The 24,597-nt window shown below is 40.3% G+C and overlaps 2 protein-coding genes across 2 annotated transcripts in view; both read left to right on the top strand.

The window, feature by feature from the left end:
• The first annotated feature begins 796 nt into the window (after window positions 1-796).
• On the top strand, window positions 797-19,239 carry CASP2 (caspase 2). Its single transcript, XM_058865199.1, has 10 exons — window positions 797-1,112; window positions 6,390-6,557; window positions 7,997-8,072; window positions 9,441-9,535; window positions 10,939-11,115; window positions 12,223-12,351; window positions 12,764-12,854; window positions 16,346-16,495; window positions 16,582-16,691; window positions 17,292-19,239. The coding sequence occupies exons 1-10, from the start codon at window positions 963-965 to the stop codon at window positions 17,424-17,426; spliced, it is 1,281 nt and encodes a 426-aa protein (XP_058721182.1). The 5' UTR covers window positions 797-962; the 3' UTR covers window positions 17,427-19,239.
• Window positions 19,240-23,511: 4,272 nt separating this feature from the next.
• Window positions 23,512-24,597, top strand: part of CLCN1 (chloride voltage-gated channel 1) — a 60,365-nt gene continuing 59,279 nt past the window's right edge. Inside the window, exon 1 of the mRNA XM_058864733.1 lies at window positions 23,512-23,773. Coding sequence (XP_058720716.1) covers window positions 23,723-23,773 — 51 coding nt within the window. The 5' untranslated portion in view covers window positions 23,512-23,722. The remainder of the gene's footprint in view (window positions 23,774-24,597) is intronic.

Raw genomic sequence — 24,597 nt, forward strand, 5'->3', positions numbered from 1 at the left:
GGAGACTTTATCGCTCTCTACAGCTCCCTGAAAGGAGGCTGCAGCCAGGTGGGGTTTGGTCTCTTCTCCCAGGCAACCAGAGGCACGGCCAGAGGTCTCGGCCTCAAGCTGTGCCAGGGGAGGTTCAGGCTGGACATCAGGAGGAATTTCATCTCAGGAGGGTTGTCGAACATTGGGGCTGCACAAGAGGTGATGGAGTCACCATCCCTGGAGGTGTTTAAGGAAAGACTGGACATGGCACTCAGCACTGTGGTCTACTTGTCATGGTGGTGTTTGATCAAAGGTCGGTGATCTCAGAGGTCCTTTCCAACTGATTCTGTAATGAGAACCGTGAATTTGCTTTCGCTAGGATGCTCACTTGATTTTCCCCTCCTATTTCTCTACACATCCCCTGTGCTCCATTACTCCCTCCCTCTTAATTACAAGCACGTTATCATTTCTGACTGCAGCTGATTTCCGCAGAAACCCATCTCAGCAGAGGCAAAAGAAACTAAAACTAAAATAGTAAAAAAGCAAAGAAACTAAAATTGGTTAAAAAAAACAAAAAAAAACCAAAAAAAAACAAACAAAAAAAACCCCACAAAAACAAAAAACACGAAAAGAAGAAGGCTTCTCAGGAAAGCCGCACCCCCGCTACTCCTCCCGGCAGGCCCAGCCCCTGCCCCGGCTCCGCACCCCCTGAGGGGCCGCTCCCCAGCGCGGGCCAGGAAGAGGCGGGAAAGCGCGGCCCGCGCGCGGCCGTCACGTGACGGCGGGAAGGGCGTCCCGCCGTTTGAATCGCGGGGGCCGCCGGGAAAAGGCGGGAGGGACGGCCATTCTTTCCGCCCGCCCGCCCGCCCGTCGTCAGGCGGCGGCCGCGGCCCGCGGGGTCCCGCCGCTTCCCCCCGAGCCGAAAGCCGCAACGGGGACGCGGGTGGCTCCTTGCCGCGGCGCTCGCCCCTGGTGTCCCCGCTCCTCCCAGGATGCTGGCGGCGTGCGGCATGCAGCGGTGCCACCAAGAAGCGCTGAAGAAGAATCGGGTGATGCTGGCCAAGCAGCTGGTGTTGAATGTGCTGGTGCAGCACATGGTGGAGAAGGACATCATCACCGCGGAGATGGTGGAAATGATACAGGTATTATCGCGCGTTGAGCGTTATTTCCGGCTGAGCTCGGTGTCTTTCCTTGCAGAGGCAGCGTGGAAGAAACTCACCTGTTACCTGCAGGTTTCAGTGCGATTGCGCTCAGAGGACCTGCAGGGCTTTGGTTGCAGCGTGCAGGAGAGCTGCAAGGTGCTTTTTTAGGAAGAAAAAGCGCATTTCCTCTAAGATTCCTTGTGTTCTGGTGTGCAGCTGCAGCAGGCTGCGCTCTCTGGATCGGATGGTGGCTTCCAGTCCTTTATTGTAATTTTGCCCTTATCTTTTTTCTTTCACATGAAGAAGCAGGAATAATATGTGTTTCCAAACGATACTGTAAAAATAAGCGAATGAGTATGTTATATACCAGTTATATACCAGTTATATACCAGTTAGTGGCATCCTCCTTATAAGTAATTTGTGCTTCATTATGTTTTTGTAAATGGCGTGGAGCACATTGCAAGGTTCATGGTTCACTGTCAAATAGCAAATGCTCTTTGTTTGTAGGCTCGTGTTTACTTTCTCTGTGCAGTGGGAAAGAAGCATGGAGAAAAGTTATTGGAAATAGCTTGGGATTTTTCCCAGAGAGGTGGTAATGCACAGAACACTGTGCAGGATGTACATGCAGGATTTCCAAAGAAAGCAGACTGGAAACGAAGTGGTTGAAGCTGCACGTCAGGTGCATGTCAGGTCTTACTGCTAAGGTTTTGATAGCAGCAAAGAAATAACTTCCTGATTAATTTTGAGTCACTGTCAAAGATAATGTGAATCACTTTGCTTACTGTGATGCAAAGATAATATTGGATGCCTCATGGGGCCTGTCAAGGATATTAGTGCTGAATTGTGGGTGCTCCAGGCAGTCTCACCTGAAATAGCTCCAATCCCTAGTGGAAGAGAACAAAGATACCGTGAAATAGTGCAAGCCAGAGAATGAATCAAGGACTTCTCCAGGTTTGGGCTGAAGTAGTTGATTTCTTCATGGTAGCTGGTATGGGGCTGTGTTTTGGATTTGTGCAGGAAACAGTGTTGTTAATGTAGAGGTATTTTAGTTATTGTGAGCGGTGCTGACCCAGAGCCAAGGCCTTTTCTTCTCACCCCACCCCACCAGCAATGCTGGAGGCGCACAAGAAATTGGGGAAAGTGGGGGGTGACACATATCTGAGACAGCTGACCCCAAATGTCCCAAGGGATGTTCCACTCCATTTGGTGTCATGGTCAGCATGTAAAGGTAGGGGAAGAAGAAGGAAGGAAGGGGAAACTGAGTGGCAGACCATGGTGCTAATGATGCCAATGTCTTGTGTGTGATCCCTGTATTGGCCATTCACTTAAATGTTTGACTCAATGATCCTTGTGGCCCCCTTCCCACTCAGAATATTCTGTGATTCTAAGTCACCACTGTGAGTGATGGAGCCCTGCTGTCCTTGGGTATCTGTGGAATGGCTGAACACTGCCTGCCAACAGGAAGTAGTGGATGAATTCTTTGTTTTGCTTTGTGTGGGTGGCTTTTACTTTACCTCTTAAACCATCTTTGTCTCTACTTTTCTCACTTTAATTCTTTGGATTCTCCCCACTGTTCCACTTGGGGAGGAAGTAACTGAGCATCTGATGCTTAGCAGCCCACAGGCGTTAAGCAACAGCATCGCTGAAGTGTGGATGGTGAGTTGGGCTGGGCTTTTGGTGGCTTGCAGTTTGTCACCAAAGGGGGAGCAGGGATAAGGGAAGAAAAGGAAAAACAAAATCCTCTCAAATGTAAGGTAATGACAGGGGAAGTACTCTTTTTGGCAAGGTGCTGTTATAGTTAAAAAGTATTAAACTGAGACAGAAGGGAAGAAGCCTAAAGGAACTTTCCGCTTCAGATGTGAGTAAAAGGAAATGCAACAATACTTAGTAATGGATTATCAGTAAGGAGAAAGGTGTTATGATGGATAAGTCAGGTAAAGAGTAATAGCTTAGTGGGAAAACTATGCCTAATACAATAAACACACCTAACTAAGAGCTTAAATATGTATAAATAGAAGTAGCAGCCTGAGCAACAGAACAAGAATGACTTGAACTACTGTTGCAGGGTATTGATCCGGAAATTGCAACAAAAATTAAAATATGGCAGAGGTAAAGGGAAAGCTGCAACTGCAAAATATGCATTGTACTAGAAGGATAGAAATGAAGGGAACATTTACTGGATAGTCCTAGGGGTAGGAGTGCTCTGGAGAAAAAATAAAGTGCATTTTAAAAAAAAATTGTTCAAGTGGAAAACACTTTGTCTTTCATTTTCTTGTAGTAGGTCTGTGAATTTTTAATATTCTTCCTGTCTCTGGCAAATGTGAGCACAGGTCTTAGAAGTGCTGTTAAGTAGCCTGTTATTGAAAATGGATTGTGATGCTGATCATCAGTACCTTAATGGAAACAGGAGGAGCTAAATGCCATTTTCTGATGAAAGAGAATAGATTGTCCTGGATATTATAACTGACTGGTTCTATATATATCTTCCTGCACCCCCAATAAGTCAGGAAATCAAGATCTGGATAAATAGTTATGTTCTCAATCATCTTTTCTTAAAAACACAACAGTTACACTGGTCCTGATGGCTTGATTTAAGCTAAACAAAAGAAGAAAATGGTTCTGGAAATAGAGAACTTAAATAAATTTCTGTAATCTAAGAGAAGTGAAATAAATCAAGGAGCTCAGGGAGATGAAGCATGACATTTTTTCCAAGTGTGAGGTGTCAAACCAGTACTGAAACTTTACCACAAGTAAGAAAAAGATGGAAGAGGGAGTGTGTTGCACAAAGAGCCACTGAAGACAAAGGTAGTTGAACTGGATGAAGAGCTCACAAGGAATATGAAAAGTAGAGGGTCTATAGGTGTGCAACACTGGAGAAGAATCAGTAAATAGAATCTGCTTCCTTTAATGTCTGAAATGTGGGGAGATAGTAGGATCTGACAGTATTGAATTTAAATTGGGTCATTCAGAAAGATACTAAACCATGGGAGTTTTTCTACTGTATACACTTTCAATAAAGAGTAAAGAAAAAAATTGTGTTTACTTTGTAGTGAAAATGATGCTATAATTATCTAGGTGAAAACCCAGAAGAGGGGGATTTCAAACACAAGGGAAAAATTATGGTGGAAATGAAGTGGGACAGTGGAAACAGCTGTTTTTAAGGCAAGCTCAAACATCTACTTGCCTTCTTGTTGGAGCCTCAGATGTTCTTCCAGAGCTCTGGGATGGACTTCTAAAATTGCAGATATGGTAGCAGGAGCTTTCTTGCTTTTTAAACGAGTACTCTGTACTGTAATCAAAGACTGAGATTGTATAAATAATACTCTGTTGGTCACTAGACTGTAATGAAGGGATCACTGGTTTTTGACAAGTGATGTAAATTTGATTAGGATGTTTGTCAATTATATATGCTTTTTCTATGGATTCTGCAGGTGTGTAATAGGACTAATTCAGAATTTATTTACAACTAGTTTCTGTTATGCAGATTATCAAACCCATCTGTGAGGGTAAAGAAATAAATTAAGGATGTATTGGGAAATAAAATGAAAGAAGCATCTTATTCTGAATGCTTGCTGAACATTATTTAGAATAACCTAAATGTGATGTTGAAGATGAAGTCATATCAGGAGGCACAGCCCTTTGAGTGTTTAAGGAAGCATTAAGGAAGAAGTCTGCCAAAAGCTGACTGCTGTGCAGTGCAGAATATGAACATTATGGAAATTGCTTAAATTTTTCAATAAAACTAATATTCTGGTCCTTGAGGTCAGCTTGTATTCTTAACTATCATTTATGGCTTAGAGTCATAGACTGTGAAAAAGATGAATTACCTTTAGCTTGTTCCAAAACAGCTGCAGGTCTACTAGAAAGAAAGAAAAAGATACTTTAGAAATCAAGTCTCAATTTACTTTATTAGTTACAATAAAATTCAATGAGTTTACAGCAAGATACAAATACATGGAGCTGGTTATTTTCAATGGACTAATGAAGCAGTGTTACCAGGAGAAAGGTACTTTCATATTTCTGGGAAGACACAAGTAAGACATTATTATCAGTACTTCTAGTCAATAGTACTCAGAAAATTCAGGATCCTGTGGGAATAGGAAAAGGTACTTACAGTGTTAAGAGGCCATTTATGAAAGAAAGTAACTTATTTCCTGTAGCAAATCAAGACAAATTTATAGAAAGAAGTTTGATAAATAAGGGAAAGGACAGAACACTGAAGTCAAGGAGCACTGTTGATAAAAATAAATGCTCTTAGTCAGTCATGAATGAATATAGATCTAAAATTATAAATAGGTTCATAAACACTGGATCAACTCAATTTTGCAATATCCTCCCAAACAATGCATCGGGGCCAAAACCAAACTATTTTTGACATTGAGCTTGATAATTATGAATGAAACCAGATGCTGTGATATCTTCTGTAGCAGAAGACCTACACATGCACCCCAAGGCTCTTTTGTTTTCTGATTTTTCTGTGATTGCTGTGTTATTAGGCCTTAATTCTGTGCAACTTATCAGCTATTCCCAATCGTCCACCAAAAGGAGAGATCTTGGATCTAAGTGAAAATTTAAAAAATAGGATGAATTCCAAATAAATAAAATTTATTTCTGATACTCAGTATTTTGTTATGTGATTCTTGGTGTGGTTTAGATTTGACAGGGAACGGTATAATTGTGTAAATTATACATTTTGTTGGCAAATATCTGTTCATATTCTAACAATTAGAACTTCTTGGCACTGTTTCGCTTTTTGATGGTTAATTTTCCACATGTACTAATATATACTGCTTCATTGGTAAACCATGAACAAGTGTTCATCTCTACATAGGAAATACCATTCTAGAATTGACAGCATACAGTATGTATTTTACTTAATGTTTTCTGGAGGATTTGACTATCTGCATGACAACATAAACTACTGAATAGTAGTAGAAGCATTATTTTCAATTTTGTGTATTCAGAGAAGTAGATACTATTCCAATGGAAACTGGAAGTAAAATTTTAGAGAGAATATGGTTTATTACTGTGTGTGGTCATGTATGAATTGTTGGCTTGTTGTCATGTACTCCCACTCTTGTGCAAATAGGAGCAGAGGAGTGTGAATGAAGTCAGCTAGGAAGAGTATGGTGGATCTAGCACAGCTAAGCACAGTGGTGGAATGTTTTTCTGAAATTAAAAAAAAAAGGAAAAAGTTGTTCTGATGATTCATTTAAAGTTAATTATGTCAGGTGTTACTTGAATATGGATTTAATTTTTTTTTTCCTCTGGGTTCAGGCCAAGTCTGGGAGCTTTGACCGAAATGTGGAATTCCTCAATTTGCTGCCCAAGAGAGGCCCCAAAGCCTTCTCAGCCTTCTGTGAAGCTCTGCGAGAAACCCAACAACAGCATCTGGAGGCAGTGATCCTGAAGACAATGTCCAACCTGAGCCATGAGATTGCAAGGGTACAACAGTTTTAAAAAAATAAGATGGATTTGGGCACAAAAGCAGCTTTATCAAATGGGAAAAACTCAATTGTTTACAAAGGATAGAATGGTTTTGTTGCAAGTTGAAACTTGTATTAGCTTTAGTAAAAGCAGAGAGGAAGAAATTTGGGAAGAAGAGAATTTTTATAAAGAATCACAAGGTGGTAGAGGTTGTAAAGGGCTTCTGGAAGTCATCTCTTCCAACTTCCCTGCGCAAGTATTACCTTCAGTAGGCTTCCCGGATCACATCCAGGCAGTTTCTGAATATCTGCAGGGATGGAGACTGCAGCCTCTCTGGGCAGCCTCCTCCAGTGCTCAGGCACCTCACAATAAACAAGCATTTCCTGATGTTTAAAAGGGAGTCTCCTGTGTGTCAGTTTGTGCCTCTGGGTCTGTCACTGGGCACCAATGAAAAGAGCCTGGCTCTGTCCTCCTTGTGCCCTCCTTGCAGGTATTCATACACATTGATGAGCTCGCCTTGAGGGATGAGGGATCACCTCCCTTCATCTCTTCTGCTGGCATCACTCCTTCCAGTGCAGCCCAGGGTACACTGGTAGCTCCTGTTTGATTTGGCAACACCAAGTCCTTCCCAGCTGGTTTTCCCCCCCAGATGTATTGGTGATGGGAGTGATCTGTCCCAGGCACAGGATTCTGCACTTCTTTTTGTTGAACTGTACAAGGTTCCTGCAGCATTTTTACATCCAGCAAGTTCTTAATGGATGTGTAATCAGTGATCCAAAAATTGGAAGAAAAGTAATTTTTTCTCTGAACTTTTTTCAGTTTAATGTTCAGTGATTGTCTGAGTAAGCTCTTAAGGAAACAAATACTTTTATTTTAATATTTTATAATTTTTTTTTCCTTTTCACTATGTGTAGTTAGTGTTGTACTAAAGGAAGAATTTTGCAAAGATTCCATGTTCTTTGTGCATTGGCAAGGTTGGAAACTCTCAGTTAACATATTTTATCCAAAGGAAGGGAGAGTAAATACTTCTAAACAAATATTCCCTTACTAAAATGTAAAATTTATCAGACTACCCTTTTAACTTTTTGGTTTCAATTTTACTTTACTATACAAACAATGAAATCTTGCCAGCAAAAATAGAGGAATCACCAGACAAATCAATTTTTTGTTAAAACCAAGGAAGCTAAGATGACCCCAGCTGATAGATTCTAAACTGAGGATTTGGGTAGAAGTGGAGATGATCAAAGGAGAGGAGTCCTGCATTGAGAGAAAGTGCTGCTGCTGTCTTGTCATGATGTTTCTTTTGGAAGTGGACCATAATACTATATTTCAGTCATTTTTATGTGTATATAAATGCATGTATCTTTTCTTCCATGATATCTTCAGCTTTGTACTATAGAGAAAAAAAATAGCTATTTTATGCTACTTTTTTTCATGGATTTATTGATGTCTTTTAGCTTGAACACTGTCATGAGTCAGATCTCCCATACCCTGCCAGAGAGTCCTGTAATTCAAAGAGAGCCCGTTGGCTTGGTGAGTTGTGCATGATTTGCTACCTGGTTGGCTCTTGCCAATTTCTTAAGACTGTCTTAATTCAATTCTAGAAATAAGCTTGCCACCACTTGGCTCATCCCAGGAATACAAACTTGACAGTAAACTGACTGTATTATGATCAAGGAGGGTGCTTTATAGCATTTGGGAAGAGACAGCCAATACATATTTCTTGTTAGCTTAATTTATTCTTATGGGACACTTAGTTGCATAAAACAGTACGTCAGTAAAATTATAGATTTTGCAAAGGTTTTCATGAAGATTTTTTAATATAATTTCATTGAGCTAGCGCTCTGATAATATACTGACTTCAGGCAGTATTCCTTAACCAAGAGTTCCTTCTTAAAAATTTAGTTTAAGGCCTTATATGTGTTATGTGGGTCCAGTTTGCTTTTCTGTATCTTCTGTCAAGTGCAGCAAATCAGCTTTTCATTAACATGCATTTGCAACTTAGACCAGGGGACTGGTCTAATAAAGAACTGTTGGAATTAATCTTCTTGCTAGTTTTTATGTTGCCTCTGGTAATGCCTGGAGTACTTTTTCCCTAACTGCAGGTTTACCTTTATGCTGGTTCCTAGGAGCTCTTGCTCCTAGGTGTTAAAGAAAAAGTGCCTACTTTTTGGAAACTTTTTTATTTATGTGCAAGGGTTTTAGGTTGGGTTGTTTTGATTTTTTTAGAGCATATGTTCCTCCAACCAGGAAAGCCATGCCTCAAAAGGCTGAAAGAGGATGTCAGAAGAGATCGTGAATGCCATTAGCTCAGTTTCTTCGGTACAGAGGAGTGAGTGTTTGTCTGCAAATGGCAGATAGTTGATTATCATTCCCCTCATCTGCTGTTATCCAGAGCAAGGTGTTCAGAGGCAGAGAAAAAAAGAAAAGGGCTTTGCACTTCATGAAAGTTAAAATTGTCTCGTTTGATCACTTATGCATGTGTTCAGGATGGGAGGCCTTTTATGAAAGGAAAGAACTATTCTGTTTGAAATTTCTTCAACATTTCTTCAGCCAAACTCTGAAAGTAAGAACATACTGTGCAAAACAGCAAAAAGCACAAGGATCTTAAATTAGATGAGAATTCTGTTTTCATACTCTAGACTAGGCCTTAGATAAGGCTAACCCATATACAAGCAAAAATAAAAGCTGTCAGTTAAATAAAATAAGTATACCATTATAATACTTTTTTTTTCTCTTCTGTGTTTCATTTTGTGTCAGTAGTCCCTGATCAAACAAAATTTTTGGAGGTATGAAATATGCATAAATGAATATAGCTCAGAATTTGCAAGTTACCACCTTAATGCAGAAGCTTTGTGTCTGAATTTTTTTGTTTTTATTGATATATTTGGTTTTGCACAGAACCAATAGAACATTCCTTGGATAATGGAGATGGTCCCTCAGTTCCTCCAGTGAAGTATTGCACTCCTGAATTTTATCACAATCATCAGCACTTGGTAAGTTGTTGGCAGAGGAAGTCTTAAGATGTGAGACATATGAGATGTTTGGATCTATCAGTTGAACATGTACCACTTAAAATTGAGTTGAAATGCTTCACTGGGATGCAGATCAGGGTTGTGCTATTTGTGTTACTGAAAGGTGTTACCAGTCATGCTCCATTTGATGTGGTTCTCATTTACAAGTGTCACGAAATACTGCGAAGTTCTGTAACTCTTAACAAATCTTTGCCTCTTTTTTTGATTGTGAAGAGCCTGGTGAAATGACTTCTCTACTATTGCTCTCTGTGAGCTGTCAGTATTATTGTCTAAGCTTATTTGTCTATGTCCTCATCTTCTGTAAGATGACAAACCCTGTAAATTACTTTAAGATAGTAGAACTGCTTTAAACTAGTAAGTTGGCTGTTTTAATTGCCAACTGTACCCAGTAGAGTTCTTAGGCTTAATAACCAGATCAGGATTCTGTGCTAGAATTCTACATGTGGGTAGAACAATCTAAATTTCTAATCTTTCTGCTGCAGTGTTTGAAGTTATACGTGTACTCTAATTACTTTTTGTTGATTCTGTCTGTAAAGCATAGATTGTGGTGGGGTGGCCTTAAGGAAAAATTACTTTATGTTGTGGGATAAATATTTCATTAAGGTTATGCAATGTCAGAGGCTCTGTATATAACAAAACAGTTTTTGTTTGTGTGTTGTTTTTTGTTTGGGTTGGGTTTGGTTTTTTGGGGGCTGTTATTGTTGGTTTTTTTGGAACTGCCTGTGGGCGTGACGTGATTAATAAGCAGTGCCAGTGTGAACTTGACTGAGCTCCTTTTACATCTGTGCTTATTTGATATTGTCCTTTGCTATTAAATTTTACTTCCAGTTTACGGGAGTGTTAGTAAGTGAATTACTGTTGGTTTGTTAGAGTGGTAGGGACAGAGAGAGAGCTTAATCTGAAGGCACCCCTCTTAAATTAGTTCTTTTCCTGTTAACCTCTTTTGCCAGTTGCATAACTTTAAAGATCAGTGGCTGATGGTCCCTTTCTGTTACAATTACACTCATTGCTGTTTTACATCTCTCACTGCTCCCAACAGCAGTTAAAAATGTTAGCTAGATTTTACATTGTGTTGTCCTTTGATGGGGGTGACACAATTATATGGGGCCCTGTTGGGGTGAGGAAAGGGGAAAAAGTTAGCAATATCTAATTCACAATTTGAAATGGGTAAGCTATGTTTCTTTTAAAATGAGAAATAAGGCAAGCCAGTCTAACTTATTAATAGTAGTATTGTAGCATTGTCAGTTGTGGAGGCTGGCAAGCACAGGCATATCAAGTTGGTGTGGAATGATAGCTGTTCTATTCTAACACACCATTATTTCCTTGTGTAGTCTAAATTTACCCATTTTTAATCTTCCTTTCAGGCATACAAGCTGACATCAGAGCCCCGAGGCTTAGCACTGATCCTCAGCAATGTCCGTTTCAGCAGCGAGAGCGACCTGGAATATCGCACAGGGGGAGACGTGGACTGTGCTTCCCTGGAGATGCTTTTCAAGCATCTCGGGTATCAAGTCACTGTTTTTTGTGATCAAACTGCACAGGTAAGGGGCTGATCCCAGTACTTCACAACTGGTGTGGCTGAGAGTTTGTTTCATAATTGTCTCAAGAGGTTCCCTTTGGTTCCTAGCTAAGCTTTGACGATACGAATTATCACTTAAGGACAGAAAATAAGGCTAAACATGATGATGTCTGCTCTCATACTGATCAACATGAGAAAGCTTGGAAGGCTTAGCTCTCTCTTCCAGTGCATAGTAGTATCACAAAGGACTACAAGAGGTATTACTCTTGTCTGATCCTAGTGCAAAGGGCAGGAATTTTGAGACCACACCTGGCATGTGTGTTAAAAGCACAAATAAATAAAGTCTTCAGTTTACTTTAGATAGACTTTTCCAGTGTCCTACTCTCCTAAAAGTTAAACTTTGCAAATATTTAATGTAGTCTTTGCTATTGTGATGTTTTCTTGTCACTGATGATGTCAGCTAGGATCCTATTTATCAGTTTTCCAATATCCATGTAGTTCAGTTCAGCTCTTCCAGTCTTCGCTAAAAATGTGTATGTGCTTCACTTAGGTAAATTGGTTGTGTTCCATGACTAACATAATCAAGCCATTCTCCTTAGGAATGCAGTTGCTGTCCTCTCCAGTATCATTTGATCTTAGTCCTTTTAAATCCCTATGAATTCAAGTGATACAGGACCTGTTAAAGAGTGTTTTATTCAAGAACAGAGCTTTTCCAACATTGATATAAGATATTCGCACCTGCCGTGTTGTCAGAGTTCCCAAAGTCTTCCAGTTTAAATTTTGAATTGAAAACTAAGGTCTGAAGTCCCAGAGTATGTATCTGTTAAGTTGCTCCAATATCCAGGCCAGATTCCAGTGTCAGAGTAAAACCTCTGCAAAATTGGTTTCCTCTGTTGGCCTAAGTGATTCCTGCTTCACACTGTTACACTTAGGACTGAATATTGCATAAAAGAACAAGAATATTTTGCCTTTTTTTTTAAATAGAATATGTCTTTTTCATGTATATTTGATGTGTGTAAGGGTTTTCTTTGTAAGAGGAGGGCCATTTGTGTTCTTCCCAGAAAATTGATTCACTTTCCCTGTGGAAGTCTGGAAAGCATTGAACTTTTCTTTTATTTCCCTGTTCTAGGAGATGCAGAATTCATTGGAGAGATTCTCCAAGCTACGAGAACATCGAGATGTGGATTCCTGCATTATAGCTCTGGCTTCCCATGGTGTGGAGGGTGGGGTTTATGGCAGTGATGGCAAACTGCTAGAGGTATATTGCTGAGTCCTGATCTTGTGTTGTAGGTTATCTCTAGGAAATTTACAATGTTAAAAAAAACCAAGAAATTATGCAAGACTGAGGATTCACGTTTCTTAAAACAGGAAAAAATAAGGGCTGGAGGGAAGGAAAGGGCAGGGGGCTGTCTGTGGGAGGTCTGTGAGAAAATGAAAAATGGCAAGTAGGAGAAATCATCTCTCTGTATAAATGCTAGGTAGAGTGCATGAACCCAAGCAAGTATGGATCTGGGGAGAGGGTGGAGAAGGGATGTGTTTGTCACACACTGAGTTTGCAGATAAAGGAGAAGATACCAAGACTGATGAGGTAATAAAATACAGGGAAGCAAGATGAGACTGGGTTGGCAACAGAAGACTACAGTGAAGAAATTTCCTCTTTCTTCTCTCAGTTGCAGGAGGTTTTCCGGCTCTTTGATAATGCAAACTGCCCAAATCTCCAGAATAAGCCCAAAATGTTCTTTATTCAGGCCTGCCGGGGAGGTGAGTGCCCAAACACTAAAAGCCATGTACTTGGCATGCCATTAAAGGCTCATTTTGCACACATGCACACCCTCACATTCAACTTGCTGTCAACTTTCCTCTTTGCTTCTCTCAGGTGTAAGTGGGACCCATATTCACCTCCCTCTGCCCTGCTGCTGCCACTGCATCTGTTGCTCTGTAAGTGTCTTTAGCTCTGCATGAGGTGTGTGCATTGACTTGCAGACCCCAGAGCACTTTAGTGACATAAAGCTCTGCCATATCCCACTCATCCCTTGAGGCTTCCTCATGCTGTGCCTGCAGTAGGGGGAGTGGGGCACATGATGCACGAATAGCAGCACAGCATGGAGCAGTACACTAGCACTGGAGCCTTGCTGAGGTCCTGTCTTTCTCTTGGTCTTCCATGTGTTGTGTCTCTTGTGGCTGTCTCTTGAGCTGTCCGATCCTTCCAATTATTTTTGGGGTTGTCTTTTTTCTTTACCTTAGCCTGTTCTCAGCCTCAAATGACCTTCCTTTGCCCCTTGTCCACATACTGCTGTTGAATTCTTACGTGCTGTTGTACAGAACTCTTTTCATGATTCTTACAGACTTCTTTTCTGTGCTTTGTGTACCTTTTTTTTTAATTCTGCTATTCCTTTTCCTTCCTTTTCTAACTAAACAAGCACCTCTGTAACTATTTTTCATATCTGCTAATAACCAAATTTTTTCCCTCAAGTATTTTTGGACTCTGAAATTGCAGGTATTCCAAAGTGAAGCTCTGTCTTAACAGTTTCTTTTTTTCCATTGTGATAGAGGAGTTTTCCTGGTGTGTATGCTTTTCCCCCTGCTTTTCCCTTGTTCCTCACAGTTGTCTCCCTTCTTTCTCATTTTTAGCAAGCTTTATGGTTTGTCCTCTAGTCTCTACTCTTGTTTAATCCCAATGCAGGGAAAAGCCCAAAGTCTACATGAAGTGTTTTGGTGATCAGAAATATTTCATCCTTTTAAGCATTTGGGAATATTGTAACATGCATGTTTGCAATATGAATTGAATCTGATTGCTTTCCATATGGGATTGAAAGTTTAGATACTCTTGAACAAATGTGAATGTGCAGAGTGGAAGTAAGTGTAATAAGCCAGAATTTTCAGCTGGCCTCATTAGGTAATTATGTTTATTTGACTGTAATGTTACCTGTTAAGACTAAAAAATCAAGCTTGGCCTTTGTATTCCAAAAAAAGTTGCAGTTAAGGAAAAGTGGTAAATCTTGCTATTTAGGATGCTTTAGAACTAGGATGTTGCAATAGACAAAGGATTAAGATACTTGAAAATCTGGAAGGAAAAACTCAGTTTAATAAAAAACCAGCAAAGAAGGCAAATCCCTGCCTTGTCTAACCTCTTTTAAACCTTGATTAATAGTTGAAGGGGAAAGCCAGTTAGAAAGTAATTGAATTGCCGACAAAAGATGTGTATCCTTTAGACAGCATTCAAAGGACTGTGTGAATAGTATTGTCAAATTTCAAATAGTAATCTATCTATTTGTGCCATACAAGTTAGCTGGAGCTAGTTGAAAAAAGATGAGAAGTGCATAACTTATTCTTCTTCTCTGACCTTACTTTGTAGGCCTGCTCTATCTTCTGTTAATGATGCATTTTTAGAAGGTAGATAAAGAACTGATGGTACAGTCCTAATTCCCAAAGAGCTTTTGGCAGGAGTGTACTAAAGTTAAGTAGTCCACCTACAGTCATGGATTAAAAGCCAGTGGCAACAGAAAACAATGGGAAGAGTTTCAATGTGGTGTAAAATGAAACTTTGAAGTTGCTTTGTATCTGTGTTTGATGCAGTAGATTCTAAAGAGTGAACAATTATTCAAATAACTGGGTAGTTAGCAGTTATTTAAATTAGTTGGCAGAACAGCTATCTGAGAGCTTCAATACAATTTAAACAGACTAGATGAATCTCTGGCAGTGGCTCTGTGAGTTAGAGGTTAGTGCTTTTACACATTTTAGTTAAGTTGACTGAGTGGTGTTTGAAGACATGCATGAGGAAAATGTGTAATTCTGAAGTGTAATTTTGAAGCTTTAATCAAAAAAAAGTTTTGATTTTATACATAATGGGGTGATGACAGTGTGAATAATAGAGTTTGACTGTAAAATTACCTGAGTCTTCTGAAATAAAATGCACAGTGAACAGTACACTAAATTTTTAAAAAGACAGATAACTGGAAGAATTTGGAGAAATGTGATAAAAGACATGAAAAAAGTGTGGTTAAAAATGAAAAAAAATTTGCATTGCTACCCTGAAGAGATGAGGAAAGGAACTTAATTGAAGCCATTATGAAATTCTGAGCTATGGATGCTTTAATTCTAGGCTGTTTCAGACAATCACACCCCTCCCACGTTTTTTTTTTTTAGAGGAAAAGAACAATGTTGCTGACTTAGGAACTGACCACTTTCTGTGCAAAATTGGGATGGCACCTGTGCCACTGCCTGTTAAAGGGTTAGAAGTATAAAAGTATTATTTAAGCATGAGCTAACAATAAAAATTGAGAAACATCTTAGGAGGAAGGCCTCTGAAGTGGACACTTAAACCTTGTAACACTAGACTCTGATTCTGCTGTTATGAAGTAACAATAATAGATTCTCATCTTAGAACAAAAGAAAACAAAAAGGCAAAATTATGTGGAAAAAACGTAAAATGTAATTTTAATTTTCTTGCAACACAGCTGGACTATCAAAGTTACCACCACTAAGCAATTAGTTGAGATTGTAATGGAAACTCTGCATCATGTAGAAGACCAACTGAGAATATCTACACTTGCATAATACATACTAATGAATCCTGGAAAGGACATTAAATGCTCTCCAGGTTTTGAACTAATCTCCATGGACTGGCGTTCTCTCTCATGTTTGGGGTCAGATTATTTTGCATTTTTCTGCTGCACAATTTATGCTTTTAGTTGAAACAAGCAGTATTGTAATCAGGTTTTAGAACTAGGTGAGATACTTGGTCCAGGTTTTCTGCATGTCCTGGGTGTAGATCTTAGCAACCAAAATCACAGCTCTTGTTTGAATTCTGCAGTAAATAGATAGTTAGCATTGCAAAGTGCACTAGACATGTTTGGATATTTCTGAGGCAGGTATGAGTGGAAAAAAAAATCTTTGTGACTAGGCATCAAATCCTTCCATTAATGGTGAAGAACTGCCAGGTACATCCCTGCTTTCATGGTTATCCCATGATCTGCACAGAAAGAGGTGGGAGCAGAAATCAGCCTGCAGATCAAGTCAGGTTAGGTTAAGCAGATGAAGCGATTGTTGGTATCTGCATTAGTTTGTGCAGAAGAACTTTCAGATGAGTTTAAAACAGATGAGAAAGCCTAGGGCTAATGCAAAAACTTTCTGCTTGACAGTAGTTGTGGTGTTGCTGACCACAAAACTAAGGAGCTCCAGGAAAGCTACATCCCGTAATTCAGGATAATTTCTTCTCCCCTTGTCCTTCTCCTTGTTTATTGGCACCACAGATGAGGTAGACCGGGGAGTGGATCAACGAGATGGCAAAGGATGGTCAGATTCTCCAGGCTGTGAGGAAAGTGATGCGAACAAGGAAGAAAGTCTGAAGCTGCGGCTGCCGACATGCTCAGATATGATCTGTGGATACGCTTGCCTGAAAGGTACTTGGCCTCTAAGTGTTGGGCATAAGGAGGTTTCATGTGTCTGTGTTCCCCAAAAGTCTTCATGGTGGACACTTTCTCACCAGGCACTGCAGCCATGCGAAACACCAAGCGTGGGTCCTGGTACGTCGAGGCTCTCACCTCAGTGTTTGCAGAGGACTCCCAACACACTCATGTGGCTGACATGCTGGTGAAGGTAAAGCACAAGGGCATTTACTCTCCCACTCCTACCTGGTTTTTGAAGGGCTTTCCATTGCTTCAAAATGCTAGGATTAATCTAGTGCTATTAAAGCACTTATTCTTGCCTGGTTTGTAGCAAAATTAGAATGCTTTCTTCGTTCTTATTTATTTATTTATATACAGTTCCACAGCAGTTTAACCCAAGTAAAGATGCTGTTTCCTTGACTCCTTCTGTTTCATTTGTGTGGTTGCATAGTGAACTTGCAAGTAGAGTTCATATTGCTTGCCAAGAATTCCTTTTCTTCTATAGAAATAGCTTTTGTTTTCAGGTGAATTAATTCCCTGAACATGTAGACAACATAGCTGCAAAAGCACCAGTACTCATATAAGGTAAAGACTGAGAAGTGGAGGAAGGAGTAGTGAAAAAAGCAGTGTGACCACAGCAACTTGAGCTGCTGTGGAACTGCACCCTAGTTCTTTATCCTTCTTATAGTTAAGGGGCTACTTAATACATTAAACATAATTATCTGTGAGTACAGAAAGAAATGACATTTTTCTTCCGTCTTTTTAATCCTTCCAGTTACTTAAATTTATTTTTTTTTAATCTCACACCTAGGTGAATAGGCAAATCAAGCAACGAGAAGGTTATGCACCAGGCACTGAATTTCACCGCTGCAAGGAAATGTCAGAATATTGTAGCACACTCTGTCGGGACCTTTACCTGTTTCCTGGCTATCTACCAGGAAAATAACCTTGCCAGCTCTGTTTGAAAAGAGACACTGCCAAAGCTGAACTTTGACCATGGATATCTGTTTTCACTCTTACAAGCTGTGACATAAGATGTGCAAGCAAGCAGTGCCAGTATAATTCTTTGTCTTTTTCAAAAATCAACTGGCAACTCTCCTTGTAATCTGACTCAGTTTAGGGTTTAAAATTCTAATATCCCAATTGGCTCTGTATGTATAGAAAGTGATGGAAAGAAGATCAGCATTGGAACTGGAAAGAAGTGGGAACATCCTTTGGAAGGAGATGTAAGGACATTTGTAAACAAAGTGAATGTGAAAATGGAAATGGACTACTAGTACAGTTTTTAAGTTAAGCCTTTCTGAAAGGAAAATCAGTCAAAAGATGCTATTATGCTTGAACTCTAACGATTTTAAATACTTTCTGCATGATTCTTCATACAGGACAGTCGACACCTGTGCACATTAGAAAAGGGCTCCTTATGAAGGAGAATCCTCCCCCTCTCTAAAATGGAAAGTTATTGTTCTCAGTAAGTAACACTTTACATTTTGATCACTTAAAAGTCTATTTTTCTACATGTCTTCCATAGCCAAATCATCAAGAAAACTACAAGATATCCCAGATTATCAGCAAAACCCAGGCATATATGCCTGGCATATAAGTGACCAGACACATAAAGACACTTAAACAAATGTGCCTGCATAAGAGACTCCAGAAATAGTTTTGAATTTAGAAATTCTAGATTAACTCCCCTTGGTCCCAAGAGTGAGAAACTGCATGGACTATTCCTTTTGAGGAATTTGTTTGCCATAGTACTTGCGTGTCACAATAGACATTCAGTCCACCAACTTCTCAGGAGTCTATAAATTGCACTGTACAACTGAAGCCCTGAAACTACAGTCTTGTACAAGAGGATCTTTTTTCTTTTTAATTAACAAAAATATTCAAGGCAGCTCTTCACAGTCTAAGCGTGTTGCTTGGAGTATTTATCACTGCAGTTTTCTTCCCTTTTAAATGAGAGGGAAGAGTTTTACATGATTATCCAGTTCTGTGAGTTTTTTTTCTTAATCCATGATCATTTAAGAGCGTAATCTGTCACTTCTTTTGGAAATTCCTGCCACAGTCTTATCGTGTTGTAATTTGTGTCCTGCTGTGTCCAACTGCAGTTTCTCCCACTCCATAGGATGTGGGAGATGAGCATTGTTCTCTTTTTGTGGTAGACCCTAAATCCTGAGATACTGGATTACATACGGACTACAGGTAGCTCACTTCAGTCCATTTTGTAGCACTAAGTTGGCAGAGTTCCTGGCTTTTTTTAAATGTAAGTATAGTTTTTAAAGTATATAGTTTTTAAAGTATATTTTTCAGGATAGAATTATGAATAGGAAGCACAAAGATATATGGAGGGAGGCTGGAAAACTAGGCATGTGCTCTTTCTATTATTCTGCCTAGGAAATGAAGGCTGTGTTTCCTCCAGCTGGCAGAGGTGCAGCATTAACATGTATCCTGCATTTATCCTACACACAATGTGATGAACAGAACAAGAATCATACTTGCCAATTGGTGCCTTACTCTGAAGTCTAATATACCAGTTTAGGGGCTCCTGTACCTCCCTGGAGTATAAACACTCTTCCTGAGCGCTCCCTTTATGAAATGGTGCAATATTTTACAGATAGGTTTATTGATGAAGCAGTCCATTCTGATGGATTAAATTTCTGTAGGATTGCATCAAGTTGCATAATCACTGCCACTTTTGTATATCTTTTTGTATAATTGTATTTTACTGCCTTGAGGTGTCAAAATAAAGAATTTTTGTTTGATTAATCTGTGCAGTGTCTTCCATTAGGAGAATTACACCTCTGCAGAAATGGAGGTTCTACGTAAAGAGAGTCTTGTGTGATTTCTTGAAATAGCACATCCCAGAGGGGGTTTTGAAGCCTGCTACTTACAGCTGCAAACACTCTGAGCTGCTTGTAAATTTTGGTAACACCTGGGCCAAACAAAGACTGATACATTAATAAAGAGATATGAGGCAGAACCACCAAGTAGGAGCTGATATTGTGCTTCAGCACACAAAATACTGACCTTGGGAAAATTTTGAGCTTGATGTTTTTGAAGGAAAAGTTGGTGTCAAAATGAAGGGTTCCTGGGGAAAAAAAAAAAAAGTCTTGGAGGGGGGAAGAGACTGAAAAGAAAGTGAAGATACCATCTGTCAGAGTGATTCTGGAAGTGGAGGAAGGTCCAGGGGATCAGAGAGCTGCATGGGAAGGGATGCCAGGGAATGCGTAGAGGCTTGATGCATAAAGCCCAAGACTTGTAACTGGGAGCAGCTGTACAACACAGAACTTTCTGTTCCACCTTCACAAGTGAGCCATGATCTTACTGCTGGGCAGGGAAGCTGAGATCAAAGGAATGCACCTGGGAGAAACTCAATAAGTGTGAAATAAGGTAGAAGCTCTGTTCTTGTAAGCTCTAAAAATAATCCACAGCCTCCACATCCACTAGAGGTTGCAATTTACCCTGTTTCATCCATGACACCTTGAAGAGTTTTTTCCTGTGTTCCATGATCTCTTTTTAGTGAAAAAGTACATTGGTTTATTAAAAATACCGAATTCTGATATGGGAAATCTAGTACTGATTTTAGCACTGAAATTACCAACATCTACCTATGCAGAAAGTGATTCTAGTAGGCCAGAAGATGAAGTAAACAAGATGTTTGTATTAGGTAAGTTCTGAGATACTAGCATAATTTAGGGAATTACTTTTAATAGCTGGGATAGCAGGGCAATGTTAACAGGTTCACATTTTGTCTGGAAACCAGAAGAATAAGGTCAAGGATTTTATTTGAGATGGGGAGTGAAAACAGTGAACCCAGTGTAGAACAATGTATTTGAAAAATCTTGAGTTGCATGAGAATAACATTTATTAACAGAACAATTCAGTAAATAAATACAATTTTAATTCTAAACTGATTTTGTCTCCCTATTTGTGATTACTAATAGATAGCCAAAGGATTTCATTTTGTAAAAGTAGTTGCTGGTCCCCTTAAAAATTAGGAGGTACAGAATGGTATTAAAAGAGAGCATATGCTTCCAAAACATTAAAAGGTTTGGCTAAACATCTATAAAACATCTTACAAAATTTATGCCAAGCTGAGACTTCTAACATGCACTGTACCTGTTATACTGTTGTATAATTTGTTCTTACCCCTCAGGGTATGAGAATTCTTCACTATATCACAACAGTAAATGATTAAGTTAGGAGAAGGAAATGCAAGAAGATACTGTTATGTAATAGGTTATGTCATCGGCATATGCATACAGAGAACAGTTTCTTTAAAAGGAAGGGAATGAAATGGAAATCTCCAGAGAAGTTACAATCAACTTGTCACAGGATCATCAGCCTTGGTGAGTCTTTTGCACTAGGAATGAATGCTATGTCCTACTCAGTGCCATTTGGCCTGCTGCTGCTGACTTTGCCACTTCTCATTGAAATCTTTTCTGTTGAAGTTTGATATTCTTTTGTTTCCATTCATCTGCATTTGATATTTGTGTATGGGAACTGCTATGTATAACTTGGTCTTCAGACCATATTTTTGCACAAACTGTTTTGCCTGCATGCACAAATTCTGAAGATGACATCTGTGTAATTTACTACATCTTTCAAAGAGCTCAGAGTTGCACTCATATTTCTCTGACTTAGAAAAGTAGATGGAACTGCTGTGGTTTAGTCTGTTTTTTTTTTTTAATTTTAATTTTCCTTTTGGCTCTCCTAAAAGTTTTTATTTGCAGCTGCAAAAAATAGAAGCAACAGTAATGCCTGCCATAGAAACCATGCTTCGACAAAGGTAAAGTTCACATTGTATTGATAAAATACTTGGATTTGGATTTGTTAGGTACAGGTGGTAAAGAAGAACACAAACTTAATGGCTGTTGGTATTCAGTCACTTGCAAAGGTTGAAAGGAAAAGGACACACTGAGCATAGGCTTAAATTTTCTAAATGGATTCACACAAAAATAAACACTTAAGGAATTCTATAAACTGCCACTTACTCTTGCAAGTCTGGCTTGGTTATTCCTCCTGCCCAGCCCGGAAACCCTGGGCTCCATGCCTTAGCAGCTGTACCCAGGACAGATGCTAGTCCAATCCTAGAGGCTGGGCAGGAGCAGACACTCCTCCACTCCTGTTTTTAAGACCAGGATGCCAACCCCCATGGTGTGACCAGTTCCTAGCACCAAGTCCCCTCACACAGGTCTGAGCTCATTGAGTTGGTCCAGAGAGCTATGGCTGCTCCAGCTACTGTTGCTGAGACCACACTTGCTTCAGCTCTTGTCCCCAGCACCCCAATCTGACTGCAGTAATTTGGCCAAATTCTCTCATGCCACTCTCACCAGCTGCTGGCACCTCAAACTCACAGCACTCATGTACGTGGGATAATGAGATTTCAAGGAAAGCTAGTTAAGAATGCATTTAATATGAAGATAGACACTGACCAGCCTTGCTTTTCATGAAAGCTGTCCTTTTCCATCTATTCCCCTCATTTTTCCTCCCCTGCCATCTTCCTTCACAGTCCTAGTTCAAACCCTTATGTTCCTCATTTCCTCCTTTGCAATAGTTACAAACTCTAAGCTGGTCCTTTCCAAAGCTGTGAATGTACCTTCTTAATGGCCTGTCAAATAGGGACTCTAGACATTTGGTCCTTTGCATGATCTCTGCTCCTCATTGTTTCTGGGTTCTGGGTATTTTTATTTCTGGCTTCCCATCTTCTGCATTGAAAAGCTCCTTGACTGGATAACTTTAATAAAGGCGACACTTTCACCTTTCACGTGCTCTTACATAACTCATATTTATTTTGTGGGAGAAACAGCTTAGAAAGTGATGATGTTGCTCATTTTTCTTTCTCCTTCAATGAAAAGCTTTACAAATAGCAGATGATAGGAAAAAAAAAATTAAAAAAAAAATAAATAAAGCAGATTTCTATGAAAAGAACTGTGGCCTATATTATCTGCTCCATTCCCCACAAACTTCTGTGCTTGCTGCCGCCTCAGGGTACAGCAGACAGTAGCTGTGACTCAGCTGAGGACGTAGCTGTTGCCACAGCTGCTCAGTGCTCTGTTTCTCAAGGCAGTAACTCACAGCAGCAACCTGATTTTGTCCTTTCTACACTATTATCTCCTCCTTGCTTTTCTTGTGGCAAAGGCCCAGGACACACAGAAGGACAAAGGGCAGGTCCTCTCTACTTGGCACCCCTAAGATGTTCCAGGATCTTCAACAGCCCACAAACCTTTCCTGACTATGCTGTTGAGCTGCTTTAATTGGTTTTATGTATAAGAAATTTGAAACTGATATTTGAATTTGAAACTGAATTTGAAATTTGAACGGAAACCCAGGAGGCTCTGTCTGAACATCAGGAAACACTTTCATACCATGAGGGTGCCTGAGAACTGGAGGAAGTTGCCCAGAGGCTGCAGTCTCCACACTTGGAGGTACTCAAAAGCCATCCGAATATAGTCCTGAGCAGCTGGCTCTAGAAGGCCCTGGCTGAGCTGGGAAATTGGGCCAGATGTCTTCCAGAGCTCCCTTCCAACAGCAGCCATTCTGTGATTCTGGGTATAAAAGATACTGAGTGTTAGTTATGCCAGGGGATGAAGGTTCACAAAGGTATGAAGAATGCAAGGACAGCTGTTCATTTGTGGTGAGTGCAACAATGGGTATGCTTGAAGAAAAATTGTTAAATGTGAGGACAGCAAGCATAATAGTAATTCATATGAGGAATAGTCTTCCAAGGCCTGCTAGAGAACTTCCCCTCTCAGATGCTGATGCTTCACAAAATTGTCCATGAAACAGGCTGTGGGAATAATATTCTTCAAGCTACAGGATGGTTCCCTTGTCTCTAATTCTGGTAATTTGTCATTTCCATCCTTTTCTTCCTTAGTTTCTCTCTGCCATCAGTACCCATTCTTTCTGTGGTTCCCCGCCCTTTCCAAATGGAGCGAAGAGTGACCCTGCCTGAGAGAGGAGGAGGAAACGTTACCTCCTGTTAATTTTCTGAGCTGTCCCATTGCCAGCCCAGCAGAGAGAGATTAAAGCAGGGAAGCAGACAGAACAGGAGGGGGCAGGGAGTCTCTGGTTACACTCTCCCTCTGTGTCTTTCCCTCACCGGCAACCTTCTCTCTCAGGGTGCTCTGAGGGATTTTAGCTGAAGCCTTGTGCCTGTTTCACTCCATGATTTTGCTCGGGAGGGCAGACAGGAAGACATTGCCCTGAACAACCCCTGCTCCACAGGACATTGTCTCTGGGGATATGACTGGGGATGCCTCTCCAACGAAAGCGTTCCGATACCAAGAAACTCTGGTGAGTAGGATACCTGCAGCAGTACAGAATGTTTCCTACATGAGAGCTGGCTTCCCTCCTCTGCTTAAGGGGCTGAATGCTTTCTTTGCCTACAATATCCTTCCCTGTTTGCATTAGACAAACTCCGTGAGACCTCTGCCTGAGCACGTGTTCCAATAGTGGCTTCCTTCATAAGAGAACATGGCCATGTTCTCCTTGAATTCCTAATCCCCATGGGTGAAAAATTTACATCACCAGGCAGGTTAAAAAATGCTGGCATGAGTCAGAGCTGAGTCTGCAGAGCTACACAGAAATGCAACTGCAGGCTGTGAATGGGTTTCTCTTTCCAAGACAACAACGGATAAGGCACTGAAACCATTCCCTGCCCTTTGTTACAGCTCCCACAGGAAGTGGTTAGGATTCTGCCATAGTGGTGCCTACAGGTGTTGTGAGAACATGGAATATGTTGCTCTATGGCATCCTTTGGGAACATCCCAGTGGGATCTTGCATTGCTTTGTTTTATAGGTATTTGGATGCAGACTCTTGAGCCTCCTTCTGCTTTAGCTACTTTAAGGAGTTCCTGCCAACTAGCAGAAATGAGATTCATTGCATGTCTGTGAGTCCTCACACTTTACTGGACAAGTGGAGGTAGCAGTTTGTCCTGTGCCTAAAAAGCCTCTTGCTTTGGTCCCTGAAGTGTGAATTATCCTCATACAATCCAGATTGCCTAAGGAACAGCATGAATGAAATCCTGGCCTTTAAAAATGAATAGTGGCCTGTTTGTACCTGAGCATGCAAAGTTCTGGTAGCAGTGTTTAGAAAGAAGTAAGACTCTGTTGGGGCT

The sequence above is a fragment of the Poecile atricapillus genome, chromosome 1, assembly GCF_030490865.1.
Source record: "Poecile atricapillus isolate bPoeAtr1 chromosome 1, bPoeAtr1.hap1, whole genome shotgun sequence".
NCBI classification, from domain to species: domain Eukaryota; kingdom Metazoa; phylum Chordata; class Aves; order Passeriformes; family Paridae; genus Poecile; species Poecile atricapillus.